Genomic DNA, 25,280 nt, shown 5'->3' with positions numbered 1-25,280 from the left:
CCTGACCTCAAGTGATTCTCCCGCCTCGGCCTCCCAAAGTACTGGGATTACAGGCATGAGCCACCATATCTGGCTACTTTTAATTTTTCTTCATGTTCTTCTTGGATCTGCCCAGCGTCAATGCTGAGACTGTTCTTTCCTGGACCCTGTAACTTCCTGGAAGGTTGGTGTGTCATGCAGACAATTCAGCAAATATTTGCGCAGTGCTTACTGATTATAGGGGAACTCCCAGCAGAGATGATGGTTTCTGTGGAGGCCAACTCCTTGTTACATTAGTTACCTTTTTCAGAAACATTGTTCCCTTGGCTCTGCTCCTCTAATATTTGCTTTTGCATTTCAGCCAGATTGTATGAAACCATTGCACATCTGGTTAGCAGACTATCTGCTGTTAAAACCTTTATTTGTCTTAAAGTCAAATCCTAAGAAAATCAATTTTGGTTTTCCTTTATATAAATGGTCTAGGCTGGGCGCGGTGGCTCATGCTTGTAATCCACTTTGGAAGACTGAGGCAGGTGTATCACCTGAGGTCAGGCGTTTGAAACTAGCCTGGCCAACATGGTGAAACCCCATCTCTACTAAAAATACAAAAATTAGCTGGCTGTGGTGGTGCAGGCCTGTAGTCCCAGCTACTCAGGAGGCTGAGATGGGGGGAGGATCACTTGAGCCTGGGAGGCGGAGGTTACAGTGAACCGAGATTGGGCCACTGCATTCCAGCCTGGGTGACAGAGTGAGACCCTGTCTCAAAAACAAAAACAAAAAAATAAATAAAATAATAAATAAATGGTCTAAGCAGGAAGCAGTGTAAACGAAGTTATTTATAAACTTACACTTTAACCTAGTTGAATGGCTGTTATCAATGGGTGAGAAAGTTATTTCATATTTTCCTTTTTTATCTGGAAAAATAACTTTTTTTTTTTTTTTTTTGAGATGGAGTCTTACTCTGTCACCAAGGCTGGAGTGCAGTGCCAGAATCTCGGCTTACTGCAACCTCCACCTCCAGGGTTCAAGCGATTCTCCTGTTTCAGCTTCCTGAGTAGCTGGGACTACAGGTGTTTGCCACTGCATCCAGCTAATTTTTGTATTTTTAGTAGAGACGGGGTTTCACCATGTTGGCCAGGATGGTCTCGATCTCTTGACCTCGTGATCCGCCCGCCTCAGCCTCCCAAAGTGCTGGGATTACAGGCGTGAGCCACCGTGCCTGGCCTAATTTCTTACTCTTAAAGGATTTGGGCTGGGCGCGGTGGCTCATGCCTGTAATCCCAGCACTTTGGGAGGCTGAGGCGGGCGAATCACGAGGTCAGTAGTTCAAGACCAGACCAGCCTGACCAATATGGTGAAACCCCGTCTCTACTAAAAATACAAAAATTAGCCTGGCGTGGTGGTGCACGCCTGTAATCCCAGCTACTCGGGAGGTCGAGGGAGTAGAATCGCTTGAATCCGGGAGGCAGAGGTTGCAGTGAGCCGAGATCCCGCCACTACACTCCAGTCTGGGTGACAGAGTGAGACTCCGTCTCAAAAAAAAAAAAAAAAAAAAAAAAAAAAATCAGTTTCGGTCTTGCAGCCCATCCCCCCAGCCTGTCTGGAATGTGGGATGGAAGTTTATTTGTCATGGCAGTGTCAGACGGTCCAGTTTCAGTTTGGTGTTAAGGAACAACAGCAGCACCCACAACACCAACGTGACAGCTGCCACAACACAGCTTTGGGCCACTGCTCCTCTGGAACCCTGGGGCACCAGGGAGCTGAAGTTCATGCATGCAACACGCAGGGTGTGGCTGCAGCTTCCCCAGGAAGAGAGAGCTGCATGTATAAATCCACTCCTCAGTAGGGAGGCTGGCTGTCACTTCTCTTGTTTGGACAGATGTGGGGGAATTTGGTCACTTGTAGTAAGTTTGCCACCAAGCTCAAGGTTTCTACCGTGGGACAACAGTTCCAAAATGCTGGGCAGGCAATGGTTCTGGGTGCTGCAGTGATAAATTTAAGGAATTCATGGGCAGGAACTGACTCACATTGAGACATTTAGCAAGACGCTTATTTATTTTTCAGTTTCCCTTCAGTATTTACAGCCCTGTCAGGGCCCACTTTTTAACACCAAACACTTGCTAACTTCTCAGCAATAAAGGAGGGGCCAGGTGCGGCGGCTCATGCCTATAATCCCAGCACTTTGGGAGGCCGAGGCGGCTGGATCACTTTAGGTCAGGTGTTTGAGACCAGCCTGGCCAACATGGTGAAACCCCGTCTCTACTAAAAACACAAAAGTTAGCCGGGCGTGGTGGTGCACACCTGTAATCCCAGCTGCTTGGGTGGCTGAGGCACAAGAATTGCTTGAACCCAGGAGGCGGAGGTTGCAGTGAGCTGAGATCGCACCACTGCACTCCAGCCTGGGTGACAGAGCAAGACTGCGTCTCAAAAAAAAAAAAAGAAAAAAAAAGTAAAGGAGGAGGAGCAACAGCAGGGTAGGCTTCTGGCTCAGAGGCACTGCCAGCTGCAGCAGCCAGCTGGAGTGGAGTAACACACTTTGCTTTTCATTGTGCTGGTTTTGTTATTTATCTTCTGTTTATGGCAAGTGATACTGGTTTCTAGTTATGGTAATGGCATGAGGTTATCTTTTTTTTTTTTTTTTGAGACAGTGTTTTGCTCTGTCCCCTAGACTGCAGTACAGTGGCATGATCAGGGCTCACTGCAGCCTCGACTTCCTGGGCTCAAGCAATCCTCCGTCCTTAGCCCCCCAAGTAGCTGAGACTATAGGCATGTCCACCATGCCTGGCTCATTATTTTTGAATTTTAGTAGAGATGAGGTCTCACCGTGTTGCTCGGGCTGGTCTCCAACTCCTGAACTCAAGCTGTTTTCCTGCCTCGGCCTCTCAAAGTGTTGAGATGACAGGTGTGAGCCATGCCTGGCCAGAGGCTATCATTTAAAATACATTTATGTAAATGGAGTGAATCCATTTTAAACAAATAGTTTATATATAAAACCTAGAGCAGGAGTTCTCAACTGGGCACAAGTGGCGTTTTGGGCTGGATACTTCTCTGTTGTGGAGGTTGTCTGTGCATTGTAAGGTGTCTCGCAGCATCCCTGGCTGCCTCCATCCACTAGATGAGAGTAGCATCTTGGAGTTGTGACAGAAAACAGTGTCTCCAGATATTGCCAGATACCCACCCTGGGGGTGCAAAATTGCCTGTAGTTGAGAACCACTGATGTAAGGTGATCAAATTTAGACAAAATTGTGTAGGTAGAAGCTAGAGGTATTTGGAGATCATAGAAATCCCTTGTGTGTATGAAAATGGCTGAAGTTTGGGAAACTCTGTTCAGGTGAGTTTCCCTCCATTGTGAGGTCCACTTACTTTTTTATTTTTATTTTTATTTTTATTTTTTGAGACGGAGTTTTGCTCTTGTTGTCCAGGCTAGAGTGCAATGGTCTGATCTCAGCTCACTGCAACCTCAGCCTCCCAGGTTCAAGCGATTGTCCTGCGTCAGCCCCCCGAGTAGCTGAGATTACAGGCATGTGCCACCACGCCTGGCTAATTTTGCATTTTTAGTAGAGATGGGGTTTCTCCATGTTGGTCGGATGGTCTCGATCCCCTGACCTCGTGATCCGCCTGCCTCGGCCTCCCAGAGTGCTGCGATTACAGGCATGAGCCACCGTGCCTGGCCTGTTAGGTCCACTTACTAATGTTCATGTGTGCTTCCTTTGCCATCGACATCAGTTCAAGAGTAAGGTGGAAGGAGGTGTCTTGAAAGGGATGCTCTCCAGCAGTGTTGCCCAGTAGAATCTCAGCCATGATGGAATGTTCTGTGTCTGCACAGTCTAGTCCGTAGTTAGTGGTCACATGTAGCTATGGAGCACTCAGTGTGGCCAGGGAAAAGGAATTTTTAATTTTTAATTAATTAATTAAATTAAAATTTAATTTTAATTAATTGAAACTTAAAATAGCCACATGTGGTAGAAGCCGCCAAGGTGGACAGCACAACTGTAAAGAAGTCAGGACAGGATGATAAAATGCAGGCTTTAAGGTGTAGACTGTACTCTTTAAACGTTAGAATTGGGGCCGGGTATTGTGGCTCACATCTGTAATCCCAGCACTTTGAGAGGCTGAGCTGGGAGGATTGCTTGAGCCCAGGAGTTGGAGACCAGCCTGGGCAACATAGTGAGACTGTCTTTACTAAAAATTAAAAAAAAATAATTATCCGGGAGTGGTGGCACACACCTGTAGTCCCAGCCACGTGGGAGGCAGAGGCAAGAGGATCACTTGAGCCTGGGGAGAAGGAGGCTGCACTGAGCCATGATGGTGCCACCACAGTCCTGCCTGGGTGATAGAATGAGACCTTGTCTCAAAAAACAAAAACAACAACACAAAACCCATTAGAATTCAAGACACATAAAACCAACAGGAATGTGTCTTTACACATGGCCCAGCCGTGTGGCAGACAGAAATCTTTTTATTTATTTATGTTTTTGAGACAGGGTTTTGCTCTTGGCGCCCAGGCTGGAGTGCAATGGCACAATCTTGGCTCACTGCAACCTACGCCTCCTGGGTTCAAGCGATTCTTCTGCCTCAGTCTCCAGGGTAGCTGGGATTACAGGTGTCCACCACCACGCCTGGCTATTTTTTTTTTTTTTTTGAGATGGAGTCTCTCTTGTTGTCCATGCTGGAGTACAGTGGCATGATCTTGGCTTACCACAACCTCTGTCTCCTGGGTTCAAGCAATTCTCCTGCCTCAGCCTTCCAAGTAGTTTGAATTACAGGCATGCGCCACCACGCCCATCTAATTTTGTATTTTTAGTAGAGACGGGGTTTCCTCTTGTTGGTTAGGCTGGTCTTGAACTCCTGACCTCAGGTGATCGACCCGCCTTGGCCTCCCAAAGTGCTGGGATTACAGGTGTGTGCCACCGTGCCCAGCCTAATTTTTTGTATTTTTTGTAGAGACGGGGTTTCACTATGTTGGTCAGGCTGGTCTTGAACTCCTGACCTCAGGTAATCCACCCGCCTTGACCTCCCAAAGTGCTGGGAATACAGGTGTGAGCCACCGCGCCTGGCCTGCCAGACAGGACTCTTAAAAGATTTTAGGTAGTGGCTAACAGACTCCCAACTAAAATTGGTTTGTGTTGGCTGGGGTGTGGTGGCTCATACCTGTAACCCCAGCACTTTGGAAGGCTGAGGTGGGCAGATCGCTTGAGCCCAGGAGTTTGAGACCAGCCTGGGCTATGTAGGGAGACCCCTGACTCTACAAAAAATTATAAAATATGCCAGGTGTGGTGGTGCATGCCTGTAGTCCCAGCTACTCGGGACGCTGAGGTGGGAGGATTGCTTGAGTCCAGGAGGTTGAGGCTCCAGAGAGCTATGATCTCGCCACTGCGCTGCAGCCTGGGTGACAGAGTGAGACCCTGTCTCTAAATAAATAAATAACAGTGAAACAAAGTAAACTGGCTTGAGCAAAGTAAAGTACAACAAAAGCTATTTTATTGACTCTGAGACTGAAAGTCCAGGGGTGGGTGAATCTTTGCAGTCTCTCAAGGCTATCGGGAACTTCTTGTCTCTGCTGTCCTCCTTGGGGGCTCCATTTTCAGGCCGACTAGTCCCTCAATGGGAACAGGACGTCTGTCCCCTGTCCAGGCATGTTTTCTGCTACCTTAGCAACCCCGGGGAGAAGAGCACATCTTTCCAAGTATTTCTAGCAAAATCCCAGCCAGGGGTCTCACTGTCCCTTCTCAAGCCTGTCACCATGTCCAGAACATCCAGGGCTCTCCCTGGCTAAGCCTGGAGCCTGCGCTCATCATGCCTGAAATTCAGAGATGGGGTTGGGCTCAGCTAAACCCCGTGGAAAGAAGATGGAGGAAATTGACTTTTAAAACCATGATTAAAGAGTAAGTGTAGGTGAGGTCAAGAGATCAAGACCATCCTGGCTAACAAGGTGAAACCCTGTCTCTACTAAAAAAACACAAAAAATTAGCCGGGCGTGGTGGCGGGTGCCTGTAGTCCCAGCTACTTGGGAGGCTGAGGGAGGAGAATGGCGTGAACCTGGGAGGCAGAGCTTGCAGTGAGCCGAGATTGTGTCACCTGCACTCCAGCCTGGGCGACAGAGCAAGACTCCATCTCAAAAAAAAAAAAAAAAGAGTGAGTGTAGGATAGAAGAAAACTCTATGGCAGTCTAGGACTGAGGGAGTAGACCTAAGAAAGGACGTACTTGGAAGGGGCCCCTCTCTGGGGCCAGGGTTCAGACCTGGTTGGGGACAATGGGGTCCAGACTGTTGGATGGCAAGAAAGTTGGCGGGCTTGCAGGGCCAGAACTGGTCTGCACCCATGGGGAAAGGGGGAAGCAACCTTCCAAGTGCAGGTGGGGCTGGTGAGTCATAGCTGGTGGTTCACACGCGTCCCTCCAGAGTGTTGCTCTGTCACCCAGGGTGGAGTACAGTGGTGTGATCTCAGCTCACTGCAACCTCCGCCTCCCAGGTTCAAGCGATTCTCTTGTCTCAGCCTCCCGAATAGGTGGGACTCAGGCCTACAGGCACCTGCCACCACGCCTGGTTAATTTTTGTAGTTTTAGTGGAGGTGGGGTTTCTCCGTGTTGTCCAGGCTGGTCTCGAACTCCTGACCTCAAGTGATCTACCCGCCTTGGCCTCCCAAAGTGCTGGGATTACAGGCGTGAGCCACCGCGCCCAGCCTCCCTCCAGCATTCTCTACTGAGAAAGCTTAACACTGGAGCACTGTAAAGGAGAGAGGCATACACTTTGTTTTTTATTTATTTTTATTTTATTTTATTTATTTTTTTTTTGAGACAGAGTCTTGCTCTGTCGCCCAGACTGTAGTGCATTGGTGTGATCTCTGCTCACTGCAACCTCCACCTCCCAGGTTCAAGAGATTCTCCTGCCTCAATCCTCCCGAGTACCTGGGACTACAGGTGTGTCATGCGCCACCATGCCCAGCTAACTTTTGTATTTTTAGTAGAGATAGGGTTTCACCACGTTGGCGAGGCTGGTCGTGAACTCCTGACCTCAGGTGATCTGCTCGCCTCGGCCTCCCAAAGTACTGGGATTACAGGCGTGAGTCACCGCGCCTGGCCGAGAGGCATACACTTTCCATGGAGCTTGTGCTGCCCTACTTGCCCCAATCTATATGCAGTTCAATTTGCTTACTTTTTAAAAAATTTTTTAGGCCAGGCACCATGGCTTGTGCCTGTAATCCCGGTACTTTGGGAGGTCACGGGTGGGTGGATCACCTGAGGTCAGGAATTCGAGACCAGCCTGACCAACATGGTGAAACCCTGTCTGTACTAAAAATACAAAAAATTAGCCGGGCGTGGTGTTGGGTGCCTGTAATCCCAGCTACTTGGGAGGCTGAGGCAGGAGAATCGCTTGAACCCAGGAGGTGGAGGTTGCAGTGAGCCAAGATCACACCACTGCACTCCAGCCTGGGCAACAGAGAGAGACTCTGTCTCAAAAAAAAAAAAAATGTTTTAGAGGCTGAGTCTTGCTATGTTGCCCAAGTTGGATTCGAAATCCTGGGCTCAGTGATTCTCCCACTTCAGTCTCCTAAGAATCTGGGATTATAGATACTTAGGATATAGAGTATAGCATATAGATAGGATATAGATCTGCGCCACCACACCTGGCCCTTTCGCTTACTTATTTTACTTGCCTGTCCCGTGCAGGTGTTTGGTTTTGTATCCCCTAGTATGAGTCCTTGAAGCATACAAGTTCAAAAGTTTAGGACCACAGTACCTCTGCTTAGTTTTTTGCTTAGTTAATATCATCTTTAAAATCAATATTGAAAAGTGTAATACATGTTCATAAGAAATTAAAATATGCAGAAGTGGGTACAGCAAAAAGTACAAGTCAAGTGACTTTATTCATCCAACAATTCTCTTTTTTCACTCCCCAGCAATAATACTGTGAGTAGTATCTTTTGTATTCTTTTTCTGTGAATACGCTTCTTAGTCCAACTGGGGTTACTTACTTTTGGTAAGGCTGAATGTATATATATTGGGCCCCACATGTGTGCAAAGAGTGACATGGTAGATTAGTAATCTGTGTAATTAGCAAAGGAAATAATTCATAAGGGAGAGAGGCATAAAGGAAATCTGTCCATTGTGGCAGAGCAGGTATTCAAGGGTGATGTTGGCACCGAGAGGGAGTAAATTGATAAGTGGCTCAAAGGTGAATGGGTACGGGGCAAGAGAGCTCCTGCATGGACCGAACAGTCACTCTTGATGGTCCCCAAAGACCCTTCCAATTTATGAACTGAGAGACTGGGAAAAAAAGTATTGCTGTGAAAGAATTGTGCAGGTGCGGCTGTTAATGGTAGTGCAGGATGCAGAGAGCTCTTAGCCCAGGGTCTGGATCAGACAGGCCTGGGCTCCATTCCTGCTACCACCCCTTAGTAGGAGAGAGAGCGGATGTAGCAGATGATTTTGAGCAGGTCACTGAGTCCTCTGGGGCTCACTTTATCCACTGTAACAATGGGAATGGTGCTAGTACCTTGTAGGATTGTTGTGACCATTAAATGAGACAGTGCATTTCTTTTTCATTTTTGACATTTTAGAGATTGTGCATTTCTACATCTATAACATATCGAGAGTCTGTACCCTAGTACCCTACTCCTCACTCCCCCACTGCCACCCCCCTTAGTCTGGACTGCTCTATAGTCTTGCCTGGATGATGGCACCAGCCTCATAAATAATTCCTGTTTCTGCTTTTTTTGTTGTTGTTAATATAACAGTTTCATTGAGACATAACTCACATACCTTATAATTCACCTATTTAAAGTGTACAATTCAGCAAGTTTTAGTGTATTTGTAGAGTTGTGTAGCTATCACTACAATGTGAGGGCCGGGCGCCGTGGCTCACGCCTGTAATCCCAGCTCTCAGGGAAGCAAGAGGCAGGAGGATAGCTTGAGCCCAGGAGTTCGAGACCTGCCTGGGCAATATAGCGAGACCCCGTTCTCCAGAAAAAGGAAAAAAAAACAAAAACAAAAGACAAAAAAAAAAAAAAAATAAGAGTAACTACAATGTGAGAACATTTCATTCCCATAAAAAGAAACCCTATACCCATTATCTGCTTCAGCTCTTGCTCACTGCAGTGTTTTCTCTGACCAGTGGCCTGGGGGACCTTTTAAAACTATAAATGAGATCATGCCACTCTCCTGCTTATAACCTTCAAATGATCCCCACTGTGTATGGAGTAACATCTAGACTCCTTGCCCTGGTGACAAAGCCCTGTGTTGTCCGCCCCCCATCTCCTCCTTCCTTGTCCTTTATCTTCTCCCCGTGATGGGTGCATTTCTGCTGCAGCCAGTCTTTGCATGCTTTGCAAGTGCCAGGCTGCCTCCCACCTCCGGATCTTTGCCTGTGCAGTTCCATCTGCCTGGATTGCACTTCCTTGTACGGGTGCATGGCAGCTTCTTCTTGGCACTCAGCTAAACTGTCCCCTCACCTCCCTGGCCACCCACTCCCGGAGCCACACCCCTTCCCCATTCACTCTCTGGCCCCTGGCCTTATTTTCTTTGGAAGTTGTTTACTGTCTCCCTCCACTAGGCTACAAGGTCCATGGGAGGAGGACCTTGTCTGTCCTGTTCGCTACTGAGTGCCTGGTGCCTAGGCGAGGGCTGGCCACTGTGCAAACACTCAGGGCACACTTTGGGAATGGAGGAGTGACAAAAAGGAAGCTGCTATTACTTGCCTTGTTGTTGTTACTAAGTGTTCAGTATCTATTGACTTGAAATACTATTGACTTGAAAGTCAAATAAGTCCTGTATTAAAAGGTGTAAGTTATATTCAGTGCAGGTGAAGACTGAATGAATGTGGTAACAATCAAATTGGTTAAATGAGATGGGCTTTTGGCTCAGGTAACACAAAGTTCTTATTTTATCCTGTGCCAAACACTCCAGTTTTGCAATGAGATTGCAATGAGGAAGGAGAAGGCAAGGATTCTGTTCCAATGTTTGGTCCCAAAGGACCTAGAATAGTACTTTGTACCGGGTAAGCACTTAATAAAATAATGCTTACTATTATGAATTTAGCTGCAGAAACATTTAGTCCCATAGACAATATGTGTAGAATGTAAAAAATGCAAATCTTACTAAAAGAATATACAGGAAAAGTTCTCCCTACTCCTTCCTCCTGAAAGGGAGCCAGTGTTATTAGCTCGTCATGGAGATTGTCTGTGCTCATGCAAGCATCTCCCTGCATGTATGTCCTCTTGCTTTCGTGCAAAGAATAGCATCCTACACACACCTTTTAGCCCCTTGCTTTTCGGTTTTGTGTATTTTGCAGATTGGGTCATTTTGTGCACACAGCTCTATTTTATTCTTTTTTTTGTTTGTTTCCCCCTGCCTCAGGCTTATTTCTACAAATAGCACAGGAAGATACCAACCCCATGCAGACGGCAGCCCAGAGGTCATACCAATCCTTCTGTCCTCATGTTTGCAGACGGAGATCTCTACTCTGAAGCCTTTTAGGGGCGTGGGCACTTTTGAGAGCCTGAGCTGGAACTGAAGCTGGAGCTGCAGTCTGGGCCTTGGTTTGATTCTTGGCCTTTGGCCAGCACAGCCTAAGACCCTTAGCAGTGCGGGCATGAGCATGCGTCCCAAGTTTGGAGTGGGCAATGTAGGCAAGTCGATGAATTTTGCTGCCGACACCCTTTGAGATCTTGGGCTTAACCTCTTTGGACTTTACAAGGGTCTTGATAGCCTTGGCGTGTGCACTCAGGGCCTTGGTGGTGTTGGCCTGCATCTTCTTCATGCACTTCTTCTTGTACTTCTTGGCAAAGTGCATGTTCCTCAGGAACTTGGGGTTCACCCACTTAAGAAAGTCGTATCTTTGTGACTGGGATTTCTTCCTTTCTTTCTTTCTTTCTTTTTTAAATTTCTTCTTAAAAAAAAAAAAAAAACCAAAATGGGATACAGGTGGACTTGGATTTCTTGATGCCATTTCTGTTCCATTTTCGGGCCTGGTTGTGCGTGGTTGTATGTGGACTTGGACGTGTCTGCACCGAACCCACAGCTCCCGAAGTGCCTGGAACCGGAAGAGGACCTTATGCTTTAGAGGGGGTTAGGAATTTCATTTATGGCTTATCCCTGTTTATTTAACCAGTCTTCCTTTGATGAACGGTGTTATGGTCTGAATGTATCCCTTCTCCCTAAATCTGATAGTTGTATGAAGTTGGGCACTGAGGAGGTGATTGGGTCATGAAGGCAGAATCCTCATGAATTCCCTTATAAAAGAGGCAGGAGGGGCTGAGTGCGGTGGTTCACACCTGTAATCCCAACACTTTGGAAGATGAGGTGGGCAGATCACTTGAGCCCAGGAATTTGAGACCAGCCTGGGCTGCATGGTGAAACCCCATCTCTACAAAAAAAAAAAAAATTACAAAAATTAGCCAGGTGTGATTATGCTTGCCTATAGTCCCAGCTACTTGGGAGGCTGAGAGGTGGGAGGATTGGTTGAGCTTGGAAGGTTGAGGCTGCAACAAGCTGAGATCATGCCACTACACTCCATCTTGGGCGACAGAGTGAGACCCCATCTTAAGAAAAGAAAAAGGCATGAGGGGCCAGGCATGGTGGCACAACTTGTAACCCCACCACCTTGGGAGGCAAAGGTGGGAGGATGGCTTGAGGCCAGGTGTTTGAGACCACCCTGGACACCATAGTGAGACCCTCACTCTACAAAATATTAAAAAATTAGCCAGGCATGGTGGCACATGCCTTTAGTCCCATATACTTGGGAGGCTAAGGTAAGAGGATTGCTTCAGCCCAGGAGTTTGAGGCTGCAGTGAGCTGTGATTGTACCACTGTACACCAGCCTGGGTAATACAGATTTTTTAATTTAAAAAAAAATTTTAAAAAAAGGCCAGGTACAGTGGCTCACGCCTGTAATCCCAGCACTTTGGGAGGCCAAGGCAGGCAGATCACGAGGTCAGGAGTTCAAGACCAGTCTGACCAACATGGTGAAACCCCGTCTCTACTTAAAAATACAAAAATTAGCTGGGTGTGGTGGCGCACGCCTGTAATCCCAGCTACTCAGGAGGCTAAGGCAGGAGAATGGCTTGAACCCATTAGGTGGAGGTTGCAGTGAGTGGAGATTGTGCCACTGCTCTCTAGCCTGGGCAACAGAATTAGACTCTGTCTGGAAAAAAAAAAAAAAGGCATGAGGAATGGGCCTCACCAGATACTGAATATATTGGTGTCTCCATCTTGGACTTTGCAGCCTCCAGAACTATGAGCAATACATTTCCTTGTTTGTAAATTACATAGTCTAAGGTATTTTGTTATAGTAGCGGGAAGGGACTGAAACAAATGGTTAGATTTGTTTCCAATCTCTTGCTCCCATAGTGCAGTGAGTGACCTGTACTTTGTGCATATGCACAAAGGTGACAGGCTAAGTAATTAATAAATAGCATAACTGTAACCGGATAGCTTGATGTGTGGAAACTTCTGCTAAAACAAAACAGAACAAAAATTTTGTATAAACAGTCAACCTGACAGTTTGTGATTCTCTTAAATTCATTTTTCATCTTTCATTAGAACTGTACAACTATGAAGACAGTCATTACTAGATTATTATAGGATAGGGAGAGAATTACTGGCCCTTAGAGGAGTCAGTCTTCACCATCCAGTAAGGTTTCTGCAAATACGGTGATGCGCTTTCTGTCAAATGAATCTTCCTTCGCTCCTCTCCTCCTTCCCCTTTTTCTCCCATCCTTTTCCTCTCCCCCTCCCTCTTTGCTTCCTCCATTCATTCAAAATGTATTCAGTGAGTGTCCACTGATGGCCAGCATGGGTGATTTGCACTTGGAAACAGGAGTGGCGAGAGTGGTTGGACTCCTTGAGGCTTCTGTGTGTGTCTCTGGCTTTTGGACAACTTAAAAAGGGGCCAACAAGAATGAGTTACTAGAAGTGAAACATTAGCAGAGCCACACTCCACCATGAATGCTGGTTTACTGGAATGAGGATGCTATTTTTAAGAAAGAGCATTGTGTTTCATCATGGAAATTTTGAGCATCTGAGCAGGCAGCCTGCTGGCTCGCTCATCTTTAAGGTCCTGATGGACAGAGGCTGTGTTTTCTTAGCTCTATACCCCAGCACCCACCAGGACCTGCTCTGTGGGAACAAGGGAAGAAGGAAGGTCTGTGGTGGACGAGTAATATGTGAGTTGTTGGTTTCACCTCAGCTGGCGACATCCCAGGGGGCTGGCAGGGCTGGGACCTTGCCTCAGCCTTTGAGTGCTGGGGCGGTGAGGTGAGAGGTCCAGCGAGGGACGTTTTTGTTGCAGTTTTTTGGGAGCTTGTACTTCTCAGAATGCCTTGTTTAATAAAGCTCTCCTGAAGGACAAGCTGCCCTTTTTGGGGTCCTCAGAGCACCTCGTTTTGCCAGAGCAGCCCAGATTCCTAGGTGTTCCTTTGCCTCGTGGGAGGGTGACCTGGGAGTGGGGGTGCTGATGTTGGCACCAATGAGCTGTCCTGTTGGGAAAACCACGTTGGGGGCGCCCTTGGGGTCGTTCTGCCGACAGCTGGTGTGCTGGCTTCTCTCCAGGTTATATCGAGCTCTGAGACATCATCTTTGTGGCTTGCTCCTCTAATGTGTTGCTGAAAAGGAAAGCTGGGGGTGGAGAGGAGATTCCCCCGCTCCCCCTTTTCCTTTATATAGCAATCTTGGTGGAACTAGCAGCTGTGACAGCATGGGGTGGGGAGAAGACACTAGGCTTTGGAATAAGGCTGACACAGTTCAAGGCCAGACCCAGCTGTTTCTTACGTCTCTGCAAACTTGGGTGCTTTAGCTGTTCCAAGCTTCTCTTTTTTTTTTTTTGGAGATGGAGTCTCCCTCTGTCACCCAGGCTGGAGTGCAGTGGCATGATCTTGGCTCACTGCAACCTCCGCCTCCCGAGTTCAAGCTATTCTTGAACTCAGCCTCCCCGGTAGCTGGGATTATAGGCGTCTGCCACCACACCCGGGTAATTTTTGTAATTCTAGTAGAGATGGGGTTTCACCATGTTGGCCAGGCTGGTCTTGAACTCCTGACCTCAGGTACCTCTGCCTGCCTCGGCCTCCCAAAGTGCTGGGTTTACAGGCGTGAGCCACCTCACCTGGCCCAAGCTTCTCTCTTATCTGTGAAGCATAGATGTAATAATAGTACTTACTGTGATATATTTATTTTCTTAAATCCTTTTATTCTAAAATAAAGCCTACCTTTAAAAAATTATTATTATTTTTATTTATTTATTTGAGACGGAGTCTCGCTCTGTTGCCCAGGCTGGAGTGCAGTGGCAATAGCTCACTGCAACCTCCGCCTATTGGGTTCAAGCGATTCTCCTGCCTCAGCCTCCCGAGTAGCTGGGATTATAGGCGCCTGCCACCATGCCTGGCTAATTTTTGTATTTTCAGCAGAGACGGGGTTTCACCATCTTGGTCAGGCTGATCTCGAACTCCTGACCTCATGATCCGCCTGCCTCGGCCTACCAAAGTGCTGGGATTTACAGGCATGAGCCACTGTGCCTGGCTAAAAAATTTAATTTTTAATAGAGATGAGAGTCTCACTTTGTTGCCCAGCCTGGTGTCAATCTCCTGGCCCCAAATGATCCTCTTGCCTTGGCCTCCCAAAGTGTTGGGATTACAGGCATAAACCACCATGGCTGGCCGAATCTTACTTTTTGGAACACAGTCTTGTGCCACATAATGACATATCAACCAACCACAGACCACATATATAACAGTGGCCCCATTAGATTAGAATACTGTATTTTTACTGTATTTTTTCTATATGTAGATATGTTTAGAGACACAAGTACTTACCATTGTGCTACCACTGCCTGTCTTATTCAGTACAGTCTCATGCTGTGCAGGTTTGTAGCTGAGGAATAATAGGCTGTACCATTCAGCCTAGTGCACAGCAGGTGATGGCAGCCAGGTTATGTAAGTCACTCTAGAATGTTCCCACAGTGCCGAAATGGCCTAATGCGTTTCTTAGAGCGTATCCCTGTCGCTTAACAATGCATGACTAAATAATTTGGGATTGGGGACAAAGCATCTTTTTATTTATTTATTTATTTATTTTTTGAGACGAAGTCTCACTCTTTCGCCAGGCTGGAGTGCAGTGGTGTGATCTTGGCTCACTGCGACCTCTGCCTCTTGGTCTCAAGCGATTATCCTCCCTCAGCCTCCTGAGTAGCTGGGATTACAGGCACGTGCCAACATGCCCGGCTAATTTTCGTATTTTTTAGTACAGACGGGATTTCACCATGTCAGCCAGGATGGTCTCGATCTCTTGACCTTGTGATCCGCCCACCTCGGCCTCCCAAAGTGCTGGGATTACAGGCGTGAGCCACCGCGCCTGGCTGGGACAAAGCATTTTTTATTTGGACCACAGCTTCATGGGAGCTTCTGCTCTGTTTTCTTGTTTCACTGAAAGATGAAGCCTCAAATATGGCTGTGGTCCTGAGCCAGAGAAGATGCTGTAGAGAAAAGCAGTCTGCGAAGAGTGGGCAGACATGAGCACAGCCTCGATGTGTGGGTGTGGCCTTGATGCGTGGGTCTTTCTTTCCCACAGGTGCTGCGAGTGGCTGAGATGCTGCGGTGGAGGGGAGGCCAGGCCCCGCACTGTCTGGCTGGGGCACCCCGAGAAGAGAGACCAGAGGTATCCTCGGAATGTCATCAACAATCAGAAGTACAATTTCTTCACCTTTCTTCCTGGGGTACGTGCAGGCAGGGACCGCGTTCTTTTCTTTTTTCCATCACAAATACATGCATTGGTACAGATGTTATGTCATGTCATGTCATGTCATGTCATGTTATTTTTTAGACAGAGTCTTACTCTGTCGCCCAGGCTGGAGTGCAGTGGCGCAATCTTGGCTCACTGCAACCTCCGCCTCCTGAGTTCAAGCGATTCTCCTGCCTCATCCTCCCGAGTAGCTGGGATTATAGGCATATGCCACCACACGTGGCTAATTTTTGTATTTTTAGTAGAGATGGGGTTTCACCATGTTGGCCAGGCTGGTCTTGAACTCCTGACATCAGGTGATCCACCCACTTCAGCCTCCCAAAGTGCTGGGATTACAGATGTGAGCCACCTTGCCCGCCGGTGCAGTCTTAAAAGACTGAGTTCTGTGTGGCAGATGTCAGTGACTTTTCTGTGCCACCTTAGTCCCTGGTTGTTCATCTTCCCTGGGTTCAGCACTGGGTAGTGGCGGGGTTGGAGGTGGGGTGGGGTGGAGGGGGCACCTGCCTTCTCTCTGCAAGGCTGTGACCCCACCTGCTCAGTTAGAGTAACTTCACATGTATTTGGTGTGCTAAGCCTAAGAATGAAAAAGACATTCTGGGGACCTAGCATTATGACCAAAAGAGCAGAAAAGAATGTCAGCAGTGCTTAAATTTCCCCCCATCATGACACATGTAGTCAATATTGGCAAGTTGGGAGATAATAGCTTAGAGGAGAAAAAATAAAGATGCATTTTAATCTTACCATCTATAGAGAGAATTTTCATTAATATTTTTGCTAATAATAAATGTTTCTGGTGGCATAACACTTCCACACTAACTTACACAAATCTGTGGACATGTACTCAGCAAACCTTCTCCCCAGCATGCACATAAATTAAATATCTATTTTTATCCAGCACAGCCTCCAAACACACACCAGTTGACTTTGAGAAGCAGCAGTAGCAATCAGCTCCAATGCAGAAAGGAACATAATGGTAGTGTTAGATATTGAGTGATAGTACAGAGGCACAAATCTATTATATAGTCGAGTTCAAGGTCAATTGGAATTTGTTTTTTAAGAGACCAGATCTCACTGTCTTGCCTGGGCTGGAGTGCAGTGGCATGATCAGAGCTTATTGCAGCCTCAGACTCCTGGGCTCAAGCCATGCTCGTCTCTCAGCCTCCCAAACAGCAATTTGAATTTTTTTTTTTTTTTTTTTTTTGAGATCGAGTCTCGCTCTGTCGCCCAGGCTGGAGCACAGTGAGTCATCTTGGCTCACTGCAACCTCCGCCTCCCGGGTTCAAGCAATTCTCCTGCCTCAGCCTCCCAAGTAGCTGGGATCACAGGCACCCACCACCATGCCCGGCTAATTTTTTGTATTTTTAGTAGAGACGGGGTTTCACCATGTTGGCCAGGCTGGTCTCGAACTCCTGACCTCAGGTGATCCACCCACCTTGGCCTCCCAAAGTGCTGGGATTATAGGCACGAGCCAACGCTCCCAGCCGTGAATGTTTTTAAGGGTGATTTTGACTATATTCATTGCCGGTTTCCTCAACTCCCCCCAACTCTCAGTACCTCAAGTGAGGAATAGGTTTATTCTCATTCATGGAAAGTCTGATGCAGACTGGGCCACACTCCTCCATTTCCTGGCTATGCCACCTGGACTATGTGGCCACCAAAGTCACCAGAGTGGCGCAAGAGGCACCAATGGCTCTTAGCTGCCTTAGCCTCAACGAGACACAGTACGTCCATTCATTACCTATTGGCCCAAACTAGTCATGTGGTCTCAGTCTGACTCTCGGGTGCGTGCCAATGGTCAGAACCACACTAGCACCTAGCTGCTCCCCAGGGGAGGATTTGACTGTGTTATTTTATGGAGTTGAGGTCATATTGTGGACATAGCCTTTTTTCTTTTTTTGAGACAGAGTCTCCCTCTGTTGCCCAGGCTGGTGCACAATGGCGTGATCTCGGCTCACTGCAACCTCCACCTCCCGGGTTTAAGTGATTCTCCTGCCTCAGCCTCCTGAGTAGCTGGGATTACAGGCGCGTGCCCCCGTGTCCGGCTACTTTTTTTATTTTTTAGTAGAGACGGGGTTTCACCATGTTGGCCAGGCTGGTCTTGAACTCCTGACCTCGTGATTCATCAGCCTCGGCTTCCCAAATTGCTGGGATTACAGGCGTGAGCTACTGTGTGCGGCCATGTAACTTTTTAAAAATTATTTTTTATTTTATTTTTTGAAGATGAGGTTTCACTTTTTATTTTTTGGGGTGGGGGACTCACTGTCACCCAGGCGGGAGTGCAGTGACATGATCTCGGCTCACTACTATCTCCGCCTTCTGGGCTCAATTGATCCTCCCACTTCAGCCTCCTGAGTAGCTGGGACTACGGGTGCATGCCACCACTCTTGGCTAATATTTGTATTTTTTGTAGTGATGGGGTTTTACCATGTTGCCATGGCTGGTCTTGAACTCTTGAGCTCAAGCCATCTGCCAACCTCGGCCTCCCAAAATGCTGGGATTACAGACATGTACCACCACGTCTGGACCTGTTGTGGACGTAACTTTTTTTTTTTTGAGATGGAGTTTTGCTCTGTCACCCAGGCTGGAGTGTAGTGGCGCGATCTCAGCCCACTGCAACGTCTGCCTCTTGTGTTCAAGCGATTCTCCTGCCTCAACCTCCTGAGTAGCCTACAGGCGCCTGGCTAATTTTTTGTATTTTTGTAGAGACGGGGTTTCACCTTGTTGGGCAGGATGGTCTTGATATCCTGAACTTGTGATCCTTCTGCCTCAGCCTCCCAAAGTGCTGGGATTACAGGTGTGAGCCTCTGCGCCTGGCGGGACATAACTTTTTATCTTTCTTTTTGCGCTCAACCTTATAGCATAAGCATTTTCCGCAAAAACCTCCTAAACAACAGAGCAAGACTCCGTCTCAAAAAAAAAAAAAAAAAAAAAAAAAAAAAGAAATAACACAGTCTGGACGCAGTGGCTTAGGTCTGTAATCCCAACACTTTGGGAGGCTGAAGTGGGAGGATCGCTTGAGCCCAGGAGTTCAAGGCCAGCCTGGGCAACATAGGGAGACCCTGTCTCTACAAATAGCAGAAAATTTAGCTGGGCATGGTGGTGCATGCTTGTGATTTCAGCTACTTGGGAGGCTGTGACAGGAGGATCGCCTGAGCCCAGGAGTTCGAGGCTGCAGTGAGCTACTTTACGCCACTGGACTCCAGGCTGGGTGACAGAGCGAGACCTGGTCTCAAAAAACAAAACCAAACCCCAAAACACACATAACATAGTTGATGCCCCTGTGTGCACCTCCATGTTAGATTTTACCCCTTCCCCAGGAAGTAACTACTCTTCTGATTTGGTATTTACGATTTCCATGTATATCATTATTTACTCTTTCTTTTACAAATGATGCTTTTATTATCCATGTATGTTTTTCTAAACAACATATGGAAGTGTTTAAGCTCTATGTGAAAAGTATCGTGTAAATTGTATTCTAAAGCAGGATTTTTTTTTTTTTTTGGAGACAGAGTTTCGCTCTTGTTGCCCAGGCTGGAGTGCAATGGTGCGATCTTGGCTCACTGCAACTTCCTCCTCCCGGGTTCAAGCAATTCTCCTGCTTCAGCCTCCTGAGTAGCTGGGATTATAGGTGCCTGCCACCACGCCTAGCTAATTTTTGTATTTTTAGTAGAGACAGGGTTTCGCCATATTGGTCAGGCTGGTCTCGAATCCTGACCTCAGGTGAGCCGCCCGCCTCGGCCTCCCAAAGTTCTGGGATTATAGGCGTGAACCACCACGCCTGGCTGCAGGAATGTTTTTAAATGTTATTCATTTCCCACCAAATGTTCCAGATCTCATCAGACAAGCCCTGAGTGTCTTTCTCTGTTGTCTCCCTCCATTCCAGGTGCTGTTCAACCAGTTCAAATACTTTTTCAACCTCTATTTCTTACTTCTTGCCTGCTCTCAGTTTGTTCCTGAAATGAGACTTGGTGCACTCTATACCTACTGGGTTCCCCTGGTAAGTTAATCGGCATTGTTTGTTCAGTAACCTTAGAGGTTTGGAAACAGAAAGTTCTTTGTTTCTCTCACTCAGGCATCTGGAATGGGATGGTGGCCTTGTAAGGGAAAGGATGCCCTTAGGCCAACACATTGGGAGTCTCTGAGACTTTAACGTTGAAGCTCCATTTCATATACCGCCTGGATCAAACTATAGCAAAGCCTGTGCCATTCATTTATTCGTTTAGCTGTTGGGTCTTGCATTATCTCAACAAGGATTTATTGTATGCTTATTATATATGGCACAAATCTAGACTCTGGGAACACAGAGGCAAATGAGAAAGACAAATCCCCTGTCCTCATGGATTATATCACTGGTTGAGCATCCCAAATCCAAAATCTCAAATGGTCTAAAATCTGGCCAGGCACGGTGGCTCATGCCTGTAGTCCTAGCACTTTGGGAGGCCGAGGTGGGAGGATTGCCTGAGGCCAGGAGTTTGAGACCAGCCTGGGCAACATGGTGAAACCCATCTCTACTAAAAATATAAAAATTAGTGGGGTGTGGTGGCACGCGCCTGTAGTCCCAACTACTTGTGAGGCTGAGGCAGGAGAATCGCTTGAACCTGAGAGGCAGAGGTTGCAGTAAGTTGACATCACGCCACTGCACTCCAGCCTGGGTGATGGAGAGAGACCTGTCTCAAAACAAAAACAAAAACAAACAAACAAATTCCAAATAAATAAATCTAAAATCTAAAACTTTTGAGCACTAACATGGGACTCAAAGGAAATGCTCACTGGAGCATTTTGGATTTCAGATTTTCAGAATTTGAAATGCTTAACTGGTAAGGATGGCACAGATGTCCCCCAATCTGAAAACATCTGCAATCTCAAACACTTTGGCTTCCAAGCATTCTGCATCAGGGATGCTCACCTTGTATTTGAATTGTTTCCTGGGATCACATTTTCTTTTTACCCAATGTAGAGTATTTGAGTGTGAGGGGTTGGAAAAGTAGCAGAATCTATGCTTTTGTGCATGTGATGTGTAGCAGAACCGAGTAGCCCCTCTGTTCCTTCCCTCGCCTCCTTTTCTTTCTCCATTGATTTGGCAGATGGTGGTTGAGCACCTGCTGTGTGCCAGGCCCTGTGCTGGGTTCTGGGGGTGCAGCAATGAACAGAGTAGACAAATATTTCTGCCCTGTGGGGCTGACATTCAGAGGGGATAGACAATAAACCAGTAAATGAAATTGTTACAAATTGTGAAAAGTGCTCTGAAGGTAACAGAATAAGGTCGTAGGACAGATGGGGTATCCCAGATACATTTAGTATTTTTTACATGAATGAAGGTGAAGGGTAGGAGATGTGAAGGGGCAGCCTTAGCTTGTGTGGCTGTGAAAGGCCTCCTGAGGAGTGATGGGAAGGAGACTATTCCAGGGGGCAGTGTTGCAAAGGCCCTGCAGCAGGCATGTGCTTAGAGCATTTGAGAAACAGAAAGAGGTCCAATGTAACTGAGCTATGGAGAGGGCAGAATGGATACCCTTTTTTCTCCAAACTGAGGTATTATGAAATGCAGTTGCTGTTTATATTCTCAACAAGTGGGACCCGGGGGGGAACGCTTGGATTCTCTGTTCATAAATCTCATTAACATTTTTATTTTTATTTATTTATTTATTTTTGAGATGGAGTTTTGCTCTTATTGCCCAGGTTGGAGTGTAGTGGCGCAATTTCAGCTCACCACAACCTCTGCCTCCTGGGTTCAAGCGATTCTTCTGCCTCAGCCTCCCGAGTAGCTGGGATTACAGGTGCCCGCCACTGTGCCCAGCTAATTTTTTGTATTTTTAGTAGAGATGGGTTTCACTCTGTTGGCCAGGCTGGTCTCAAACGACTGATCTCAGGCGATCCACCCACCTCGGCCTCCCAAAGTGCTGGGATTATAGGCGTGAGACACCGCATCTGGCTCTATTTTTATTTTTAATTAAAGAATTTGCTTTTAGGCCGGGCGCGGTGGCTCACACCTGTAATTCCAGCATTTTGAGAGGCTGAGATGGGCGGATCAAGAGGTCAAGAGATCAAGACCATCCTGGCCAACATGGTGAAACCCCGTCTCTATTAAAAATATAAAAATTAGCTGGGCTTGGTGGCATGCACCTGTAGTCCCAGCTACTCAGGAGGCTGAGGCAGGAGAATCACTTGAATCCGGGAGGCGGAGGTGGCAGTGAGCACCACTGTACTCCAGCCTGGTCAACAGAGCGAGACTCCGTCTCAAAAAAAAAAAAAAAAAAAAAAAAAGAATTTGCTGTTGCCCAGGCTGTAGTGCAGTGTGCAATCATAGCTCACTGCAGCCTTGAATTCCTATGCTAAAGGAATCCTCCTGCCTCAGCCCCCTGTGTGGCTGGGACTACAGGCACATGCCACCATGCCTGGATAATTTTTTTTTTAATTCATTTTTTTTTCCTATAGGTTATTGGGGTACAGGTGGTATGTTGTTACATGAGTAAGTTCTTTAGTGGTGATTTGTGAGATTTTGGCACACTCATCACCCGAGCAGTATACACTGCACCCTATTTGTTGTGTTTTATCCCTTGCCTCCCTCCCCACTCTTTCCCCCAAGTCCCCAAAGTCCATTGCATCATTCTTATGCCTTTGTGTCCTCATAGCTTAGCTCCCACATATTAGTGAAAACATATGATGTTTGGTTTTCCATTCCTGAGTTACCTCACTTAGAATAATAGTCTCCAGTCTCATCCAGGTCACTGCAAATGCTGTTAATTCATTCCTTTTTATGGGTGAGGAGTAGTCCATTGAATATATATACCACAGTTTATTTATCCACTCGTCGATTGATGGGCATCAATCTCTACTAAAAATACAAAAAATTAGCTGGGCATAGTGGCGGGCGTCTGTAATCCCAGCTACTGGGGTTGGTTCCACGATTTTGCAATTGTGAATTGTGCCACTATAAATGTGTGTGCAAGTATCTTTTTCGTATAATGACTTCTTTTCCTCTGGGTAGAACCCAGTAGTGGGATTGGTGGATCAATGGTAGTTCTTCTTTTAGTTCTTTAAGGAATCTCCACACTGTTTTCCATAGTGGTTGTATTTACATTCCCACCAGCAGTGTAGAAGTGTTCCCTGTTCACTGCATACACGCCAACATCTACTGTTTTTTGATTTTTAGATTATGGCCATTCTTGCAGGAGTAAGGTGGTATCGCATTGTGGTTTCGATTTGCATTTCCCTGATCATTAGTGATGTTGATCATTTTTTCATATGTTTGTTGGCCATTTGTGTATCTTCTTTTGAAAATTGTCTATTCATGTCCTTAGTCCACTTATTGATGGGATTGTTTGTTTTTTTCTTACTGATTTGTTTGAGTTCTTTGTAGATTCTGGATGTTAGTCCTTTATCAGATGTATAGATTGTGAAGATTTTCTCCCACTCTGTGGGTTGTCTGTTTACTCTGCTGACTGTTCCTCTTGCCGTGTAAAAGCTCTTTAGTTTAGTTAAGTCCCAACTATTTATCTTTGTTTTTATTGCATTTGCTTTTGGGTTCTTGGTCATGAATCCTTGCCTAAGCCAATGTCTAGAAGGGTTTTTCCAATGTTATCTTCTAGAATTTTTATAGTTTCAGGACTTAGATTTAAGTCCTTAATCCATCTTGAGTTGATTTTTTGTATAAGATGAGAGATGAGGATCCAGTTTCATTCTCCTACATGTGGCTAGCCAGTTATCCCAGCACCATTTGTTGAAAAGGGTGTCCTTTCCCCCACTTTACGTTTTTGTTTGTTTTGTTGAAGAGCAGTCGGCTGTAAGTATTTGGGTTTATTTCTGGGTTCTCTATTCTGTTCCATTGATCTATGTGCCTATTTTTATACCAGTACCATGCTGTTTTGGTGACTATGGCCTTATAGTATAGTTTGAAATCAGGTAGTGTGATACCTCCAGATTTGTTCTTTTTGCTTAGTCTTGCTTTCACTATGCAGGCTCTTTTTTGGCTCCATATGAATTTTAGAATTGTTTTTTCTTTTTTCTTTTTGTTTTGTTTTTTTTTTTTGAGATGGAGTCTTGCTCTGTCACCCAGGCTGGAGTGCAGTGGTGTGATCTTGGCTCACTGTAAGCTCCGCCTCCCAGGTTCATGCCATTCTCCTGCCTCAGCCTCCCGAGTAGCTGGGACTACAGGCACCTGCCACCACGCCTGGCTAATTTTTTTTGTATTTTTAGTAGAGACGGGGTTTCACCTGTGTTAGCCAGGATGGTCTTGATCTCCTGACCTGGTGATCCACCCACCTTGGCCTCCCAAAGTGCTGGGATTACAAGCATGAGCCACTGCGCCTGGCCCAAGAATTGTTTTTTCTAATTCTGTGAAGAACGATGCTCTTGGCTAATTTTAAAGTTTTATGTAGAGACGGGATCTCATTATGTGACACATACTCATCTCCAACTCCTGGGCTCAGGAATCCACCTACCTTGGCCTTCCAAGGTGCTAGGATTACAGATATGAGCCGACACGCCCAACTTATTAAATTTTTTTGACTAAGAGAAAGTTGTAAACATAAAGATTTAGGCTCTCCTTAAAGAAACAAAAACAATAAACCTTTTTGCTGTTGGCAGTAGGTGAGGGATGATAAGGATTTGGTGTAGACGTGCTTGTGGAGTGGAGGAAGCCAGATGCTCAGGGACCAGGGAGTGGGTGTGCATACGCCGTACGTGCCATGTTATCAGACAAGTGATACCAGCAGCTCTTGCCCTGAGAAGAGGAAGGGAGGTCATTTCTTCCACACAAACAATGCAGGTGCTTCTGGAATGACGAGAATAGTTCTTTTCTGCTCTGAGTCATTTTGGGGTGAAGTAGCATCCTGAGAGCTAGAGAGGCCCTTTATCCAAGCATCCCTCCCCCTCTGATAACAGACATTCCTGCCTGTATCAGGTGGCATGCTTAACCAACTGCCAGGTGGTGCCTGCGCCTTTAAGCACTGATACTGTGATCATCAGGAAACGGTTTTTGTTTTTGTTTTTTGTGAGACAGAGTCTCGCTGTGTCGCCTAGATTGGAGTGCAGTGGCGCGATATCGGCTCACTGTAGCCATCACCTCCCGGGTTCAAACGATTCTCATGCCTCAGCCTCCTGAGTAACTGGGATTACAGGCAGCCACTACCACACCCGGCTAATTTTTGTATTTTTAGTAGAGACGAGGTTTCACCATGGTGGCCACGCTGCTATCAAACTCCTGACCTCAAGTGATCCGTCCACCTTGACCTCCCAAAGCTGGGATGACAGGTGTGAGCCACTGCGCTAGGCCTAGGAAACTGTTGGGCTTTACCTTATAAACTGAGATGCCCTAGAGCTGGGCTGATGCAGTAAAGCCCTGGGAGAATGAGAAGCTCCTGTCGGCTACTCTGCCCAGTCAGGTACAAACAGGGACCAGGAGTTGCCAGACCCAAGAGTTACAAACTCTATAGTTTTATGTGAAATACTCTAACTTCATTTTAGTTTTTTAATTCCATAACTGTTTACTATATACTTACATAAAAATCAAACCATAAGTTACTTTAACAAAGTTGGTCTACAATGTATATAAAATAACATTTATCATACTGCCTTT

The 25,280-nt window shown here is 46.5% G+C and overlaps 1 protein-coding gene across 2 annotated transcripts in view; it reads left to right on the top strand.

Annotated features, from left to right (window-relative positions):
- ATP9A (ATPase phospholipid transporting 9A (putative)) overlaps positions 1-25,280 on the top strand; it is a 172,036-nt gene that overhangs the window by 23,524 nt on the left and 123,232 nt on the right. The window contains exons 1-3 of one of the 2 annotated variants that reach the window (XM_009437420.5): positions 13,059-13,140; positions 15,536-15,680; positions 19,590-19,703. In XM_009437420.5, the coding sequence (XP_009435695.1) occupies positions 13,139-13,140; positions 15,536-15,680; positions 19,590-19,703 (261 nt within the window). In that variant the 5' untranslated portion in view covers positions 13,059-13,138. Of the gene's footprint in view, positions 1-13,058; positions 13,141-15,535; positions 15,681-19,589; positions 19,704-25,280 lie in introns of those variants that run through there. The other variant, XM_024352113.3, reaches the window with a different exon arrangement.

This window comes from Pan troglodytes, chromosome 21 (genome assembly GCF_028858775.2).
Source record: "Pan troglodytes isolate AG18354 chromosome 21, NHGRI_mPanTro3-v2.0_pri, whole genome shotgun sequence".
NCBI classification, from domain to species: domain Eukaryota; kingdom Metazoa; phylum Chordata; class Mammalia; order Primates; family Hominidae; genus Pan; species Pan troglodytes.
The sequence above is the reverse complement of the archived record's forward strand: the minus strand, read 5'-3'. Positions and strand labels throughout refer to the sequence as shown.